At 56.0% G+C, this 11,650-nt stretch overlaps 2 protein-coding genes across 2 annotated transcripts in view; both read right to left on the reverse strand.

Annotated features, from left to right (window-relative positions):
* Positions 1 to 776: 776 nt before the first annotated feature.
* Positions 777 to 7,303, reverse strand: LOC133126880 (uncharacterized). The gene is made up of 3 exons (XM_061239344.1): positions 7,174 to 7,303; positions 4,219 to 4,502; positions 777 to 3,040 (listed from the first exon to the last, which is right to left on the reverse strand). The coding sequence occupies exons 1-2, from the start codon at positions 7,177 to 7,179 to the stop codon at positions 4,230 to 4,232; spliced, it is 279 nt and encodes a 92-aa protein (XP_061095328.1). The 5' UTR covers positions 7,180 to 7,303; the 3' UTR covers positions 777 to 3,040; positions 4,219 to 4,229.
* Positions 7,304 to 8,111: 808 nt separating this feature from the next.
* Positions 8,112 to 11,650, reverse strand: part of ect2 (epithelial cell transforming 2) — a 27,382-nt gene continuing 23,843 nt past the window's right edge. Inside the window, exons 22-23 of the mRNA XM_061239270.1 lie at positions 11,136 to 11,290; positions 8,112 to 8,222 (exon numbers count right to left, since the gene is read on the reverse strand). Of these exons, the coding sequence (XP_061095254.1) occupies positions 8,154 to 8,222; positions 11,136 to 11,290 (224 nt within the window). The 3' untranslated portion in view covers positions 8,112 to 8,153. The remainder of the gene's footprint in view (positions 8,223 to 11,135; positions 11,291 to 11,650) is intronic.

The raw sequence follows: 11,650 nt of genomic DNA on the forward strand, positions 1-11,650 counted from the left end.
CTTTAACCTAAACATAGCCTAATTCAGCCGGTCACCCTGCGGTGAGTCAGGAGGGGCAGCAGGGGGGCAGCAGGGAGGCTCTGCGGGTCTCTCACACGGGCAGAAGTGGAGGTGGTGCCCGGGGGTTTGAGAAAGCAGACCTCTCCAGACTTTAAGGCCCAGTCTGTGCACCGAAGGCCCTGAAGAGGTCGATGGGGAGGCTCAGTCTGTGCACCGAAGGCCCTGAAGAGGTCGATGGGGACACTAACCCTGCCCGTGGTGCACAGCTGCCAGTCAGCTCACACAACCCTGGATGCATTTACAACCTATTTTTGGGTTCGGCAGCAAAAACACCTCACACCTACTGTGCTCTGCTGGTGCGATATTCATTTACTCATACAGGCGTGCCTGCGTGTGTGTGTGTGCCTGCGTGTGTGTGTGTGTGTGTGTATGCATCTGCACAAGTGCATGAGTGTGTGTGTGCGTATGTGTATAAGCGTGTATGAGTGTGTGTGCAGCTGGGTAAGAGTGTCTGTCTGTCTGTCATCCCCTGCCCGATCTGTGTCCCTGAGCAAGACATCAAACCCCTAATTAATCCTGACGAGCTGATTGGTGCCTTGCACGGCAGCCAATCGCCGTTGATGTGTGTGTATGAATGGGTGAATGAGAAGCATCAATTGTACAGCGCTTTTGGATAAAGGCGCTATTTAAACGCAAACCATTGACAAAGCCATGGAGAACCTGCCCAATTAGTACCAAGCAATCTCGCCCAATCAGAACCAAGCAATCTCGCCCAATCAGAAACAAGGAGCCTGCAGCTCATTACTTTATTGGACGCCTCTTTATCCGTTAAATCACACAGAAAAACTCCACGTGTAAAAAAAAACAGGGAATTACAGAACATGTAAAATACTTCATTTAATCTCAGGTTTAAAGACCTGCCTTTCAGCAGCTTCTCCAACCTGAAGATACATGTCAGGAAATACATTATATTATAGAAATAAAGGAAGAGAATACAATCACAAAGTACACAAAACAAAGTAGCACAGAGTATACAAAATAAAAAACAGTAGAAAGACACGACAGGAGAAGGAACGTGTGACGGGGGTGTTGCCGTGGGGATCAGAGATCACGCGTCTCTTCAGGAGCGGTGGGGCCGGTTCTGAGAGAACAGAACCTCAGCTCCAACCCGCAGGGAGAACCAGCACCTGAAGCCCGGCTGCTTTCACAACGCAGTTAAAGATGAGTTTCCATGTTTGGACACGGATCGTATCAGAGATCAGAAAATTATTCAAATTATTATTATTCTAAGGGACAGTAATGATAACACCACAATGACAGCACATGACGCACAACCTCCAAAATATGAACTCTTTTTATAGCTTCTCAGCTGCGGCTGTTGGCTGTCGAGAAATACAGAAATACACCCCCCTCCCCCTCATCATCCGCTCCAAACACCGTTTGGCCACGGTGTTTTACACGGTGGGGCGGGGGGGCATTCAGGGACCCTCAGGCTGGTCCAGCGCTCAGTGTGGGGAGGGGGGGGGGGGGGGGGGAGGCCCAATCACACGGCCCGGCCGGAGCACCCCGGGGGGGAGGGGCACAAAATGTCCGCCAGGGCGACGCCCCAGAGCCGCCATTACGGGCAGAACCGCCAAACGCCCGACACACTCCGCATCGCCCCGGACTAAACGCCCGACACACAAACACTCCGCATCGCCCCGGACTAAACGCCCAACACACTCAGCATCGCCCAACACGCCCCCGGACTAAACGTCTCAATACGCACGCCCGAGAAATCCGGGGCTGGCCGATAAACTGGGGTGTCATCAGGGAGCCCCCAAATTTCACACAGGAGAGAAGAGGAACAAACACGGCCCCCGGAAAAGGAAACGGACATTTCTTCCCTTTTATTGAAGAGTAAAATGTGTCGGGTTAAACAGCAATAAAAATGTGACCGTTTAAAACCAGTCAGAATCATTCAGTATTGCGTACATGTAGTGCTTATTTTCCAGTCTGATTCACCAGGACAAGCGGTACATGGCAGACTACGATACAAAAACAACACATTTATTTAAAAACAGTATAATCACACATAAAATACGCATAAGTGCCTCTGATTCAGAACATGTGGACAAAACTGAACTAAGAACACAGACAGATGTGGGGAAAAAGAATCATATTTACATATAAATACTGAGAAAGGGAAACAGGCACTTTTGACGTAGAGGACACTGGAACAGGAACATGCACCATCACCCGCCCCCCCTCCGCTAAAAAACTGCTTCAGAGAGAAACTGACTTTCGTCCTGATCAGACATTTTAAAAGTTAATATTCTAGAGCTTTATAAAAGCTGGACAATGTGTGCGTTACGTTAATGAAAAAAGCTGGCATGTTCCCACAAAACATAGACATACTTTTAATTAATAATTAATTAGTGAAAATAAATCTGTCCTTCTACAAATCACTGCTAAGTGTCACTCAATGTACGTGCGAGAAAAAAGACACAAAACTAATATATATGACAGATAGATATATAAACATATATAAACTTCATTTTTCACGTTCGACGGCATGGGTCCGTATGCGTGCTACCTAAAGACTGACAGGCCCGGATGATGTGTGACTGACAGGCCCGGATGAGTGACTGACAGGCCCGGATGATGTGTGTACCGTTTCAGAGGGTGGGCGTTTTAGCGTAGACCTGCGCAGACGCTGGGCGTTTTAGTGCAGACCTGCGCAGACGCTGGGTGTTTTAGCGCAGACCTGCGCAGACGCTGGGTGTTTTAGCGCAGACCTGCGCAGTCGCTGGGTGTTTTAGCGCAGACCTACGCAGACGCTGGGCGTTTTAGCGCAGACCTGCGCAGACGCTGGGTGTTTTAGCGCAGACCTGCGCAGTCGCTGGGTGTTTTAGCGCAGACCTGCGCAGACGCAGATTGATTTAGGGCAGTCACACGCAGTCGCGGGTGGTCAGATGAGATGGGTGGTGGATCGGCTGAAGGTGTGGTACTTCCTCTCGAACATGGAGGGCAGATTGACCATGGAGGGAGAGTGGGCCATCTGGAGGACCGAGAGGGAGAGAGAGAGAGAGGGAGAGAGAGAGGGAGAGAGAGAGAGAGAGAGAGAGAGAGAGAGAGAGGGAGAGGGAGAGAGGGAGAGAGGGAGAGAGGGAGGGAGGGAGAGAGAGAGAGAGAGAGAGAGAGGGGAGAGAGAGAGAGAGAGAGAGAGAGGGAGAGAGAGAGAGAGAGAGGGAGAGAGAGAGAGAGAGAGGGAGAGAGGAGAGGGAGAGAGTGAGACCCCAGGGCAAACTCAGACACAGCAGCAAGACCACCGACAGACCCACACACACACACAACCCCACACACACACACAACCCCACAAACACACAACCCCACACAACTCCCCACACACACAACCCCACAAACACACACAACCCCACACACACACACAACCCCCCACACACACACAACCCCCCACACACACACAACCCCCCACACACACACAACCCCACAAAACACACAACCCCACAAACGCACACAACCACACACAACCCCACAAACACACACAACGCCACAAACACACACAACGCCACAAACACACACACACACACACAACCCCACCCACACACAACCCCACCCACACACACAACCCCACAAACCCCATAACACCACCCCAACCACCTCCTGTTACAGCAGTGACCAGTGTTAGTGGTGAGAGGAACACACAGACCGCACCGTACGGCAGGGCAACTGCATGACGCTGAACATGTAACATACGTGTTCCTGCCGTGTAACACGTGTTCCTGCCGTGTAACACACTCCTTCACCAGGGAAACACCACCAGGTCTGTGTCTAAAACAGGGAGATCCTGCAGACCAGCAGAATTGTGCTGACACTGTGCTGTAGGCTGGTGTTCCTGTGTCCACTGGTCGAGCAGTGATGTATGGTGCCACTCCACCTCCAATTACATCCCCACCAAGTGTGAGTGAGTGAGTGAGTGAGTGAGTGAGTGAGTGAGTGAGTGAGTGAGTGAGTGAGTGAGTGAGTGAGTGAGTGAGTGAGTGAGTGAGTGAGTGAGTGAGTATGAGAGTGTGTGTGAGAGTGTGTGTGAGAGTGTGCACGTTAGTGAGTGAGTGTGAGAGTGTGTGTGTATGAGAGTGTACACGTTAGTGAGAGAGTGGCACCATTACTCCAGTGTTAGGGTACAGGGGGCAGGGGGGTTGGGGCAGGGGGGCTCACGTGCGTTGGGGCTACAGCAGGGTCTCCCTGCGGGGGGCAGCGCTGGTCTTTCGGGGGTCTGCAGGAGGGGCGGGGCCCCGGCAGGCCACAGGAGGCGGAGCCAGGGTGACAGTGGGCGTGGCCGGGGGCGGAGCCGTGCTATAGGGGGCGCGGTCAGGGCTGCTCGGGGCTCGGATGCAGATGGACACGCGGGGGCGGGGCGAGGGGTCGAGGGAGTTCGACCGCTGCACGACCGCGTTCCGCCCCCCCCCGCTCACGTTGAACGTGGAGCTGGAGCGTGGGAGCTGGGGGAGGAGAGAGAGCGTCAGACACGCCCAGAACCGGGAGGAGACCGGGTCAGACACGCGAGAAACCGAGAGGAGACCGGGTCAGACACGCCCAGAACCGGGAGGAGACCAGGTCAGACACAGCCAAAACCAGGGGGAGAGAGGGTCAGACACGCCCAGAACTGGGAGGAAACCGGGTCAGACACGCCCAGAACCAGGGGGAGAGAGGGTCAGACACGCCCAGAACTAGAGAAGACACTGTTAGCCACGCCTACAGTAGGGAGGAGACAACGCTAGCCACGCCCACATTAAGGAGGGGGACATTGTTAGCCGCGCCTACAGTAGGGAGGGGACATTGTTAGCCACGCCTACATTAGGGAGGAGACACTGTTAGCCACGCCTACGTTAGGGAGGAGACACTGTTAGCCAGGCCTACATTAGGGAGGAGACACTGTTAGCCAGGCCTACATTAGGGAGGAGACACTGTTAGCCACACCTACATTAGGGGAGAGATTAGCAGCTACACGTTTGTGCACAAAAGGGGCACAAACTCATTCTTTTTACTGCTAGTTTTCCGGTCTTCAACCAAACACCCAGAGCTGTCAGTGAGTGTGGATATTTACCACCCTGTGCCCGTTCCGTTTTAATTAGGAAATGCAAACAGAACACAGCCGACACCGTTGTTAAAAATGAAAAAGGCTGCTTAAAAGCACAGGGCATGGACACAGAGCCGAAGCAGCACTTCAGATAAAGCCTCTTCAGCGCACGCCACCCAGCCCCACTGCCAGACCACGGCAATTACAGCCTGCGTCTCAAGCGGGAGGAGAGGCAGCACGTTTAATACCAGCCTTATTTCAGAGCTTTAAAATGGCCTCACACACAGAGCACAGATCCTCTATAAAACACACCCAGAGGAACTCGGAACCGGGTTCAGTCACGAACACACCACCCTCGCCACGGTAAAGCAGACGTGCTGGTCAAAGGCAGACGGCCAGGAGAACACACACACCTCATCTCTCTCAACCCACTTCACCTCCTGCCTAAACAAAATGGCGGCAGCTTTTCCAACCCCAAACTCTGAGATTTAAATAAAATAACCCGAGTCACATCACCAAAATGGCTGCCTTAATCCAAAGCGATTTACAAGAGCACAGGTTCTTCCACAAGTTAAAGCATCACATCCATAACTAGTAAAATACACATGAAGTGTTGTTCTAAACATACAGTCATCATCAGTGCAATTTTTCTTTTTTTTTTGTTTAATTAAAAATATATATATATTTTGGGGGGGTTAGACAAGAGGGATGGGATATCAGAAAGCGGGGGGTGGGGGGGAAAATCAGGAGGGAGGGAGGGACTAAGGTAGAGTTTTAAAGGTGTGTTTTGAGTCTGCGTGTCCTGACTCCACATGAAGGCAGAGGCGTCGAGCGCACTGCAGTCTCCCACTCTGATCAGACGCAGCGCGGCTAATTAGCCAGTCAGACGAGGCGTAGGGTCAGCCTGGTGGCATGTTCACCGCACAGCAGCAGACAGGGGCGTCTCAGGGACACGGAAACGACTCCATCACGAGTCCTCGCAGAACGCGCAGAGCACGGCTGATCATATCGAACAGAAGGCAGCCAGTAAACGGTTTCTAAAGCGAACTCCTCCAGTTTTAAACCTCCCCTCGCCCGGCTGTCCTCAGGCCCTGCACGGCTCTAAATGTCAGCTGATATTTCAGCATCTGAAATGTCACCACGCGTCAGCTCTGTCCTGACGGCTTCCTGTGTGACCAAACAGCGGAGTCACGTTGAACGGATTAAACAAGCAGGCTAAATGAGCATCATTACATGATGTACACACCATCTCTCCTACATTCACTAAGAACACCGGCAGATCCACTCAGACCAAGACTGGGGACCCCAGCAGACCCTGTGGTTTTGGGGACCCCAGCAGACCCTGTGGTTTTGGGGACCCCAGCAGAACCTGTGGTTTTGGGGACCCCAGCAGACCCTGTGGTTTTGGGGACCCCAGCAGAACCTGTGGTTTTGGGGACCCCAGCAGACCCTGTGGTTTTGGGGACCCCAGCAGACCCTGTGGTTTTGGGGACCCGAGCAGACCCTGTGGTTTTGAGGACCCCAGCAGACCCTGTGGTTTTGGGGACCCCAGCTCTCGGTGTTGTTGTGGAAGTGGGAGGGGCTGTAGTAGAGGTGGGAGGGGTTGGAGTAAAAGTGGGAGGGGTTGGAGTAAAAGTGGGAGGGGCAGTGCGGATGTGGGAGGGGCTGTAGTAGAGGCAGTGTGGATGTGGGAGGGGTTGTAGTAGAGGTGGGAGGGGCAGTGTGGATGTGGGAGGGGCTGTAGTAGAGGTGGGAGGGGCTGCAGTAGAGGTGGGAGGGGCAGTGCGGATGTGGGAGGGGCTGTAGTAGAGGTGGGAGGGGCTGCAGTAGAGGTGGGAGGGGCAGTGCGGATGTGGGAGGGGCTGCAGTAGAGGTGGGAGGGGCTGCAGTAGAGGTGGGAGGGGCAGTGCGGATGTGGGAGGGGCAGTAGTAGAGGTGGGAGGGGCAGTGCGGATGTGGGAGGGGCTGCAGTAGAGGTGGGAGGGGCTGTAGTAGAGGTGGGAGGGGCAGTGCAGATGTGGGAGGGGCTGCAGTAGAGGTGGAGGGCTGTAGTAGAGGTGGGAGTTGCAGTGTGAATGTGGGAGGGGCTTTACCGACATCGTTGCAGAGCTGCCCAGGCGGGGGCGGAGCTCAGAGGGGGGGGGCGGGGCTCTTGTCCTCGGGGGTGCTGCTGGCCATGAAGGCCCTCTGGATCACACGCTTCGGGGTCTTCGTGAAGGAGAACGCCCGAGGGTCACCTGCAGCCCAGAGAGCACAGAGTATACACCCAAACCCTCACTCACTCACTCACTCACTCGCTCACTCACACGCTTAGGGGTCTTAGTGAAGGAGGGGGTTGGACCACAGACAGGGGGGGGTTGGACACAGGCAGGGGGGTTTTGGGGCGAGAGGGGGGGGGTTTTACACAGACGGGGGGGGGGGGGTTGGACACAGACGGGGGGGGGTTGGACACAGACAGGGGGGGTTGGACACAGACGGGGGGGGTGGACACAGACAGGGGGGGGGGTTGGACACAGACGGGGGGGGGTTGGACACAGACGGGGGGGGGGGGGTTGGACACAGGCAGGGGGAGGGTTGGACACAGACGGGGGGGGGGGTTGGACACAGACGGGGGGGGGGTTGGACACAGACGGGGGGGGTTGGACACAGACGGGGGGGGTTGGACACAGACGGGGGGGGGGTTGGACACAGACGGGGGGGTTGGACACAGGCAGGGGGGGGGGTTGGACACAGGCAGGGGGGGGGGTTGGACACAGGCGGGGGGGGGGGGTTGGACACAGGCAGGGGGAGGGCTGGACACAGACAGGGGGAGGGCTGGACACAGACAGGGGGGGGGTTGGACACAGACGGGGGGGTTGGACACAGACAGGGGGGGCTGGACACAGACAGGGGGGGGGTTGGACACAGACGGGGGGGGTTGGACACAGACGGGGGGGGGGGGTTGGACACAGACGGGGGGGGGTTGGACACAGACGGGGGGGGGGGTTGGACACAGACAGGGGGTTTTTGGGGCGAGAGGGGGAGTCCAGCGCACCTTCTTGGACGTCTTCTTGATGACGCGGGGAGGCCCGGCTCAGGGTGCTCTCATGTCCTTGGTGCTGACCTGGACCGAGTCCGGATCTGTGCACTGGATCAGGTCCTCCTGTTACACACACACACACACACACACACACATTATACATATACACACACACACACACATTACACACACACACACACACACACACACACACACACACACACACACACACACATTATACACACACATACACATTACACACACACACACACACTATACACACAACATACACATTATACACACACACATACACATTATACACACACACACACACACACACACGCACACACACACAGCTCGGAGTCTCTCTTACACAAGCAGCCAATGCTGTATTGAGACAGGAGCAGCTCCATTAGGAGAGAGGAGAGGTGCACAGCGCCCCCGTGTGTCTGACCCCGCACACTGCAGGGCTGAGAGACTGAGCTTGCCTGAGTCCTGCTGCTCTATTGAGCACTGCAGCCTCAGAGTAAACACACACTGGAACACAAACCATCGCGCTCAAACAACTCTCAGTCCACTCATCCCTGGGCCCGCCCTGACGTGTTCTTATGACCCAGCTGGGCTGAATATCCTGTGCCCATCTTTGGGTATGAATGTGTTTTTCTGCATTTGTGCATTCAAATACCAGATTAGTTTAAAATGAGTTTCCATCCATATAACTGCAGGTGTTCCTTCAGAAGCCGCAGGTGCCCACATGCTGCAGCCCCCTCTGGTACAGGCAGGCGGGGGCGGCGTCGAGCGCCGCGGGCGTCGCCATGGGAACAGGGACTCACCGTGTCGGGGTGGTGTGTGTTGTGTGTTGTCGTGGGAACAGGGACTCACCGTGTCGGTGTGGTGTGTGTTGTGTGTTGTCGTGGGAACAGGGACTCACCGTGTCGGGGGGGTGTAGTGTGTTGCCGTGGGAACAGGGACTCACCGCGCCGGGGTGGTGTGTGTTGTGTGTTGTCGTGGGAACAGGGACTCACCGTGTCGGGGGGGTGGGTGTTGTGTGTTGCCGTGGGAACAGGGACTCACCGTGTCGGGGTGGTGTGTGTTGCCGTGGGAACAGGGACTCACCGTGTCGGGGTGGTATGTGGAGTGTGTTGCCGTGGGAACAGGGACTCACCGTGTCGGGGTGGTGGTGTGTGTTGCCGTGGGAACAGGGACTCACCGCATTGGCCTTGCAGAGGGTGTGGGTGTGTGTTGCCGTGGGAACAGGGACTCACAGCGTTGGGGTGTTGGTGTGTGTTGCCGTGGGAACAGGGACTCACCGCGTTGGCCTTGCAGAGGGTGTTGGTGTGTGTTGCCGTGGGAACAGGGACTCACAGCGTTGGGGTGTTGGTGTGTGTTGCCGTGGGAACAGGGACTCACCGCGTTGGGGTGGGTGTTGGTGTGTGTTGCCATGGGAACAGGGACTCACCGCGTTGGGGTGGGTGTTGGTGTGTGTTGTCGTGGGAACAGGGACTCACCGCGTTGGGGTGGGTGTTGGTGTGTGTTGCCATGGGAACAGGGACTCACCGCGTTGGGGTGGGTGTTGGTGTGTGTTGCCATGGAACAGGGACTCACCACGTTGGGGTGGGTGTTGGTGTGTGTTGTCGTGGGAACAGGGACTCACCACGTTGGGGTGGTGTTGGTGTGTGTTGCCGTGGGAACAGGGACTCACCGCGTTGGCCTTGCACAGGGTGTTGGTGTGTGTTGTCGTGGGAACAGGGACTCACCACGTTGGGGTGGGTGTTGGTGTGTGTTGCCGTGGGAACAGGGACTCACAGCGTTGGGGTCGGTGTTGGTGTGTGTTGTCGTGGGAACAGGGACTCACCGCGTTGGGGTGGGTGTTGGTGTGTGTTGCCGTGGGAACAGGGACTCACCGCGTTGGCCTTGCACAGGGTGTTGGTGTGTGTTGTCGTGGGAACAGGGACTCACCGCGTTGGCCTTGCACAGGGTGTTGGTGTGTGTTGTCGTGGGAACAGGGACTCACCGCGTTGGGGTGGGTGTTGGTGCGTGTTGCCGTGGGAACAGGGACTCACTGCGTTGGCCTTGCACAAGGTGTTGCGTGTGTGTTGCCATGGGAACAGGGACTCACCGCGTTGGCCTTGCACAGGGTGTTGGTGTGTGTTGTCGTGGGAACAGGGACTCACCGCGTTGGGGTGGGTGTTGGTGTGTGTTGCCGTGGGAACAGGGACTCACTGCGTTGGCCTTGCACAGGGTGTTGGTGTGTGTTGCCGTGGGAACAGGGACTCACCGCGTTGGCCTTGCACAGGGTGTTGGTGTGTGTTGTCGTGGGAACAGGGACTCACTGCGTTGGCCTTGCACAGGGTGTTGGTGTGTGTTGCCGTGGGAACAGGGACTCACCGCGTTGGCCTTGCACAGGGTGTTGGTGTGTGTTGTCGTGGAACAGGGACTCACCACGTGGGGTGGGTGTTGGTGTGTGTTGTCGTGGGAACAGGGACTCACCGCGTTGGGGTGGGTGTTGGTGTGTGTTGTCGTGGGAACAGGGACTCACCGCGTTGGGGTGGGTGTTGGTGTGTGTTGCGTGGAACAGGGACTCACCGCGTTGGCCTTGCACAGGGTGTTGGTGTGTGTTGTCGTGGGAACAGGGACTCACCGCGTTGGGGTGGGTGTTGGTGTGTGTTGTCGTGGGAACAGGGACTCACCGCGTTGGCCTTGCACAGGGTGTTGGTGTGTGTTGCCGTGGGAACAGGGACTCACCGCGTTGGGGTGTTGGTGTGTGTTGCCGTGGGAACAGGGACTCACCGCGTTGGGGTGTTGGTGTGTGTTGCCGTGGGAACAGGGACTCACCGCGTTGGCCTTGCACAGGGGTGTTAGTGTGTGTTGTCGTGGGAACAGGGACTCACCGCGTTGGCCTTGCACAGGGTGTTGGTGTGTGTTGCCGTGGGAACAGGGACTCACCGCGTTGGGGTGTTGGTGTGTGTTGCCGTGGGAACAGGGACTCACCGCGTTGGGGTGTTGGTGTGTGTTGCCGTGGGAACAGGGACTCACCGCGTTGGCCTTGCAGAGGGTGTTGGCGATGTGGCGGCACAGCGTGCGCAGCCAGGCGGATTTCCCAGGATCCTCGCTGGTGAGCTGGAAGCTGAAGAGCAGGTTCTCCTGTTCAGTGGGAGGGTGCACCACCAGGGCGAACGCGCTCCTGCAGTCTGGGGGCGCAACACACACACACACACACACACACACAAAAACACACACACACACACACACACACACACACAAAAACACACACACACACACAAAAACACACACACACACAAAAACACACACACACACACAAAAAAAACACACACACACACAAAAAAAACACACACACACACAAAAAAAACACACACACACACACATTACATTACATTATTGGCATTTGGCAGACGCGCTTATCCAGAGTGATGTACAGTTGATTAGACTAAGCAGGAGACACACTCACACTCACACTCTCTCACACCCACACCCACACTCCTCTCACTCACTCCACTCACTCACTCCACTCACTCACTCACTCACTCACT

Source organism: Conger conger, chromosome 4 (assembly GCF_963514075.1).
Source record: "Conger conger chromosome 4, fConCon1.1, whole genome shotgun sequence".
NCBI lineage: Eukaryota > Metazoa > Chordata > Actinopteri > Anguilliformes > Congridae > Conger > Conger conger.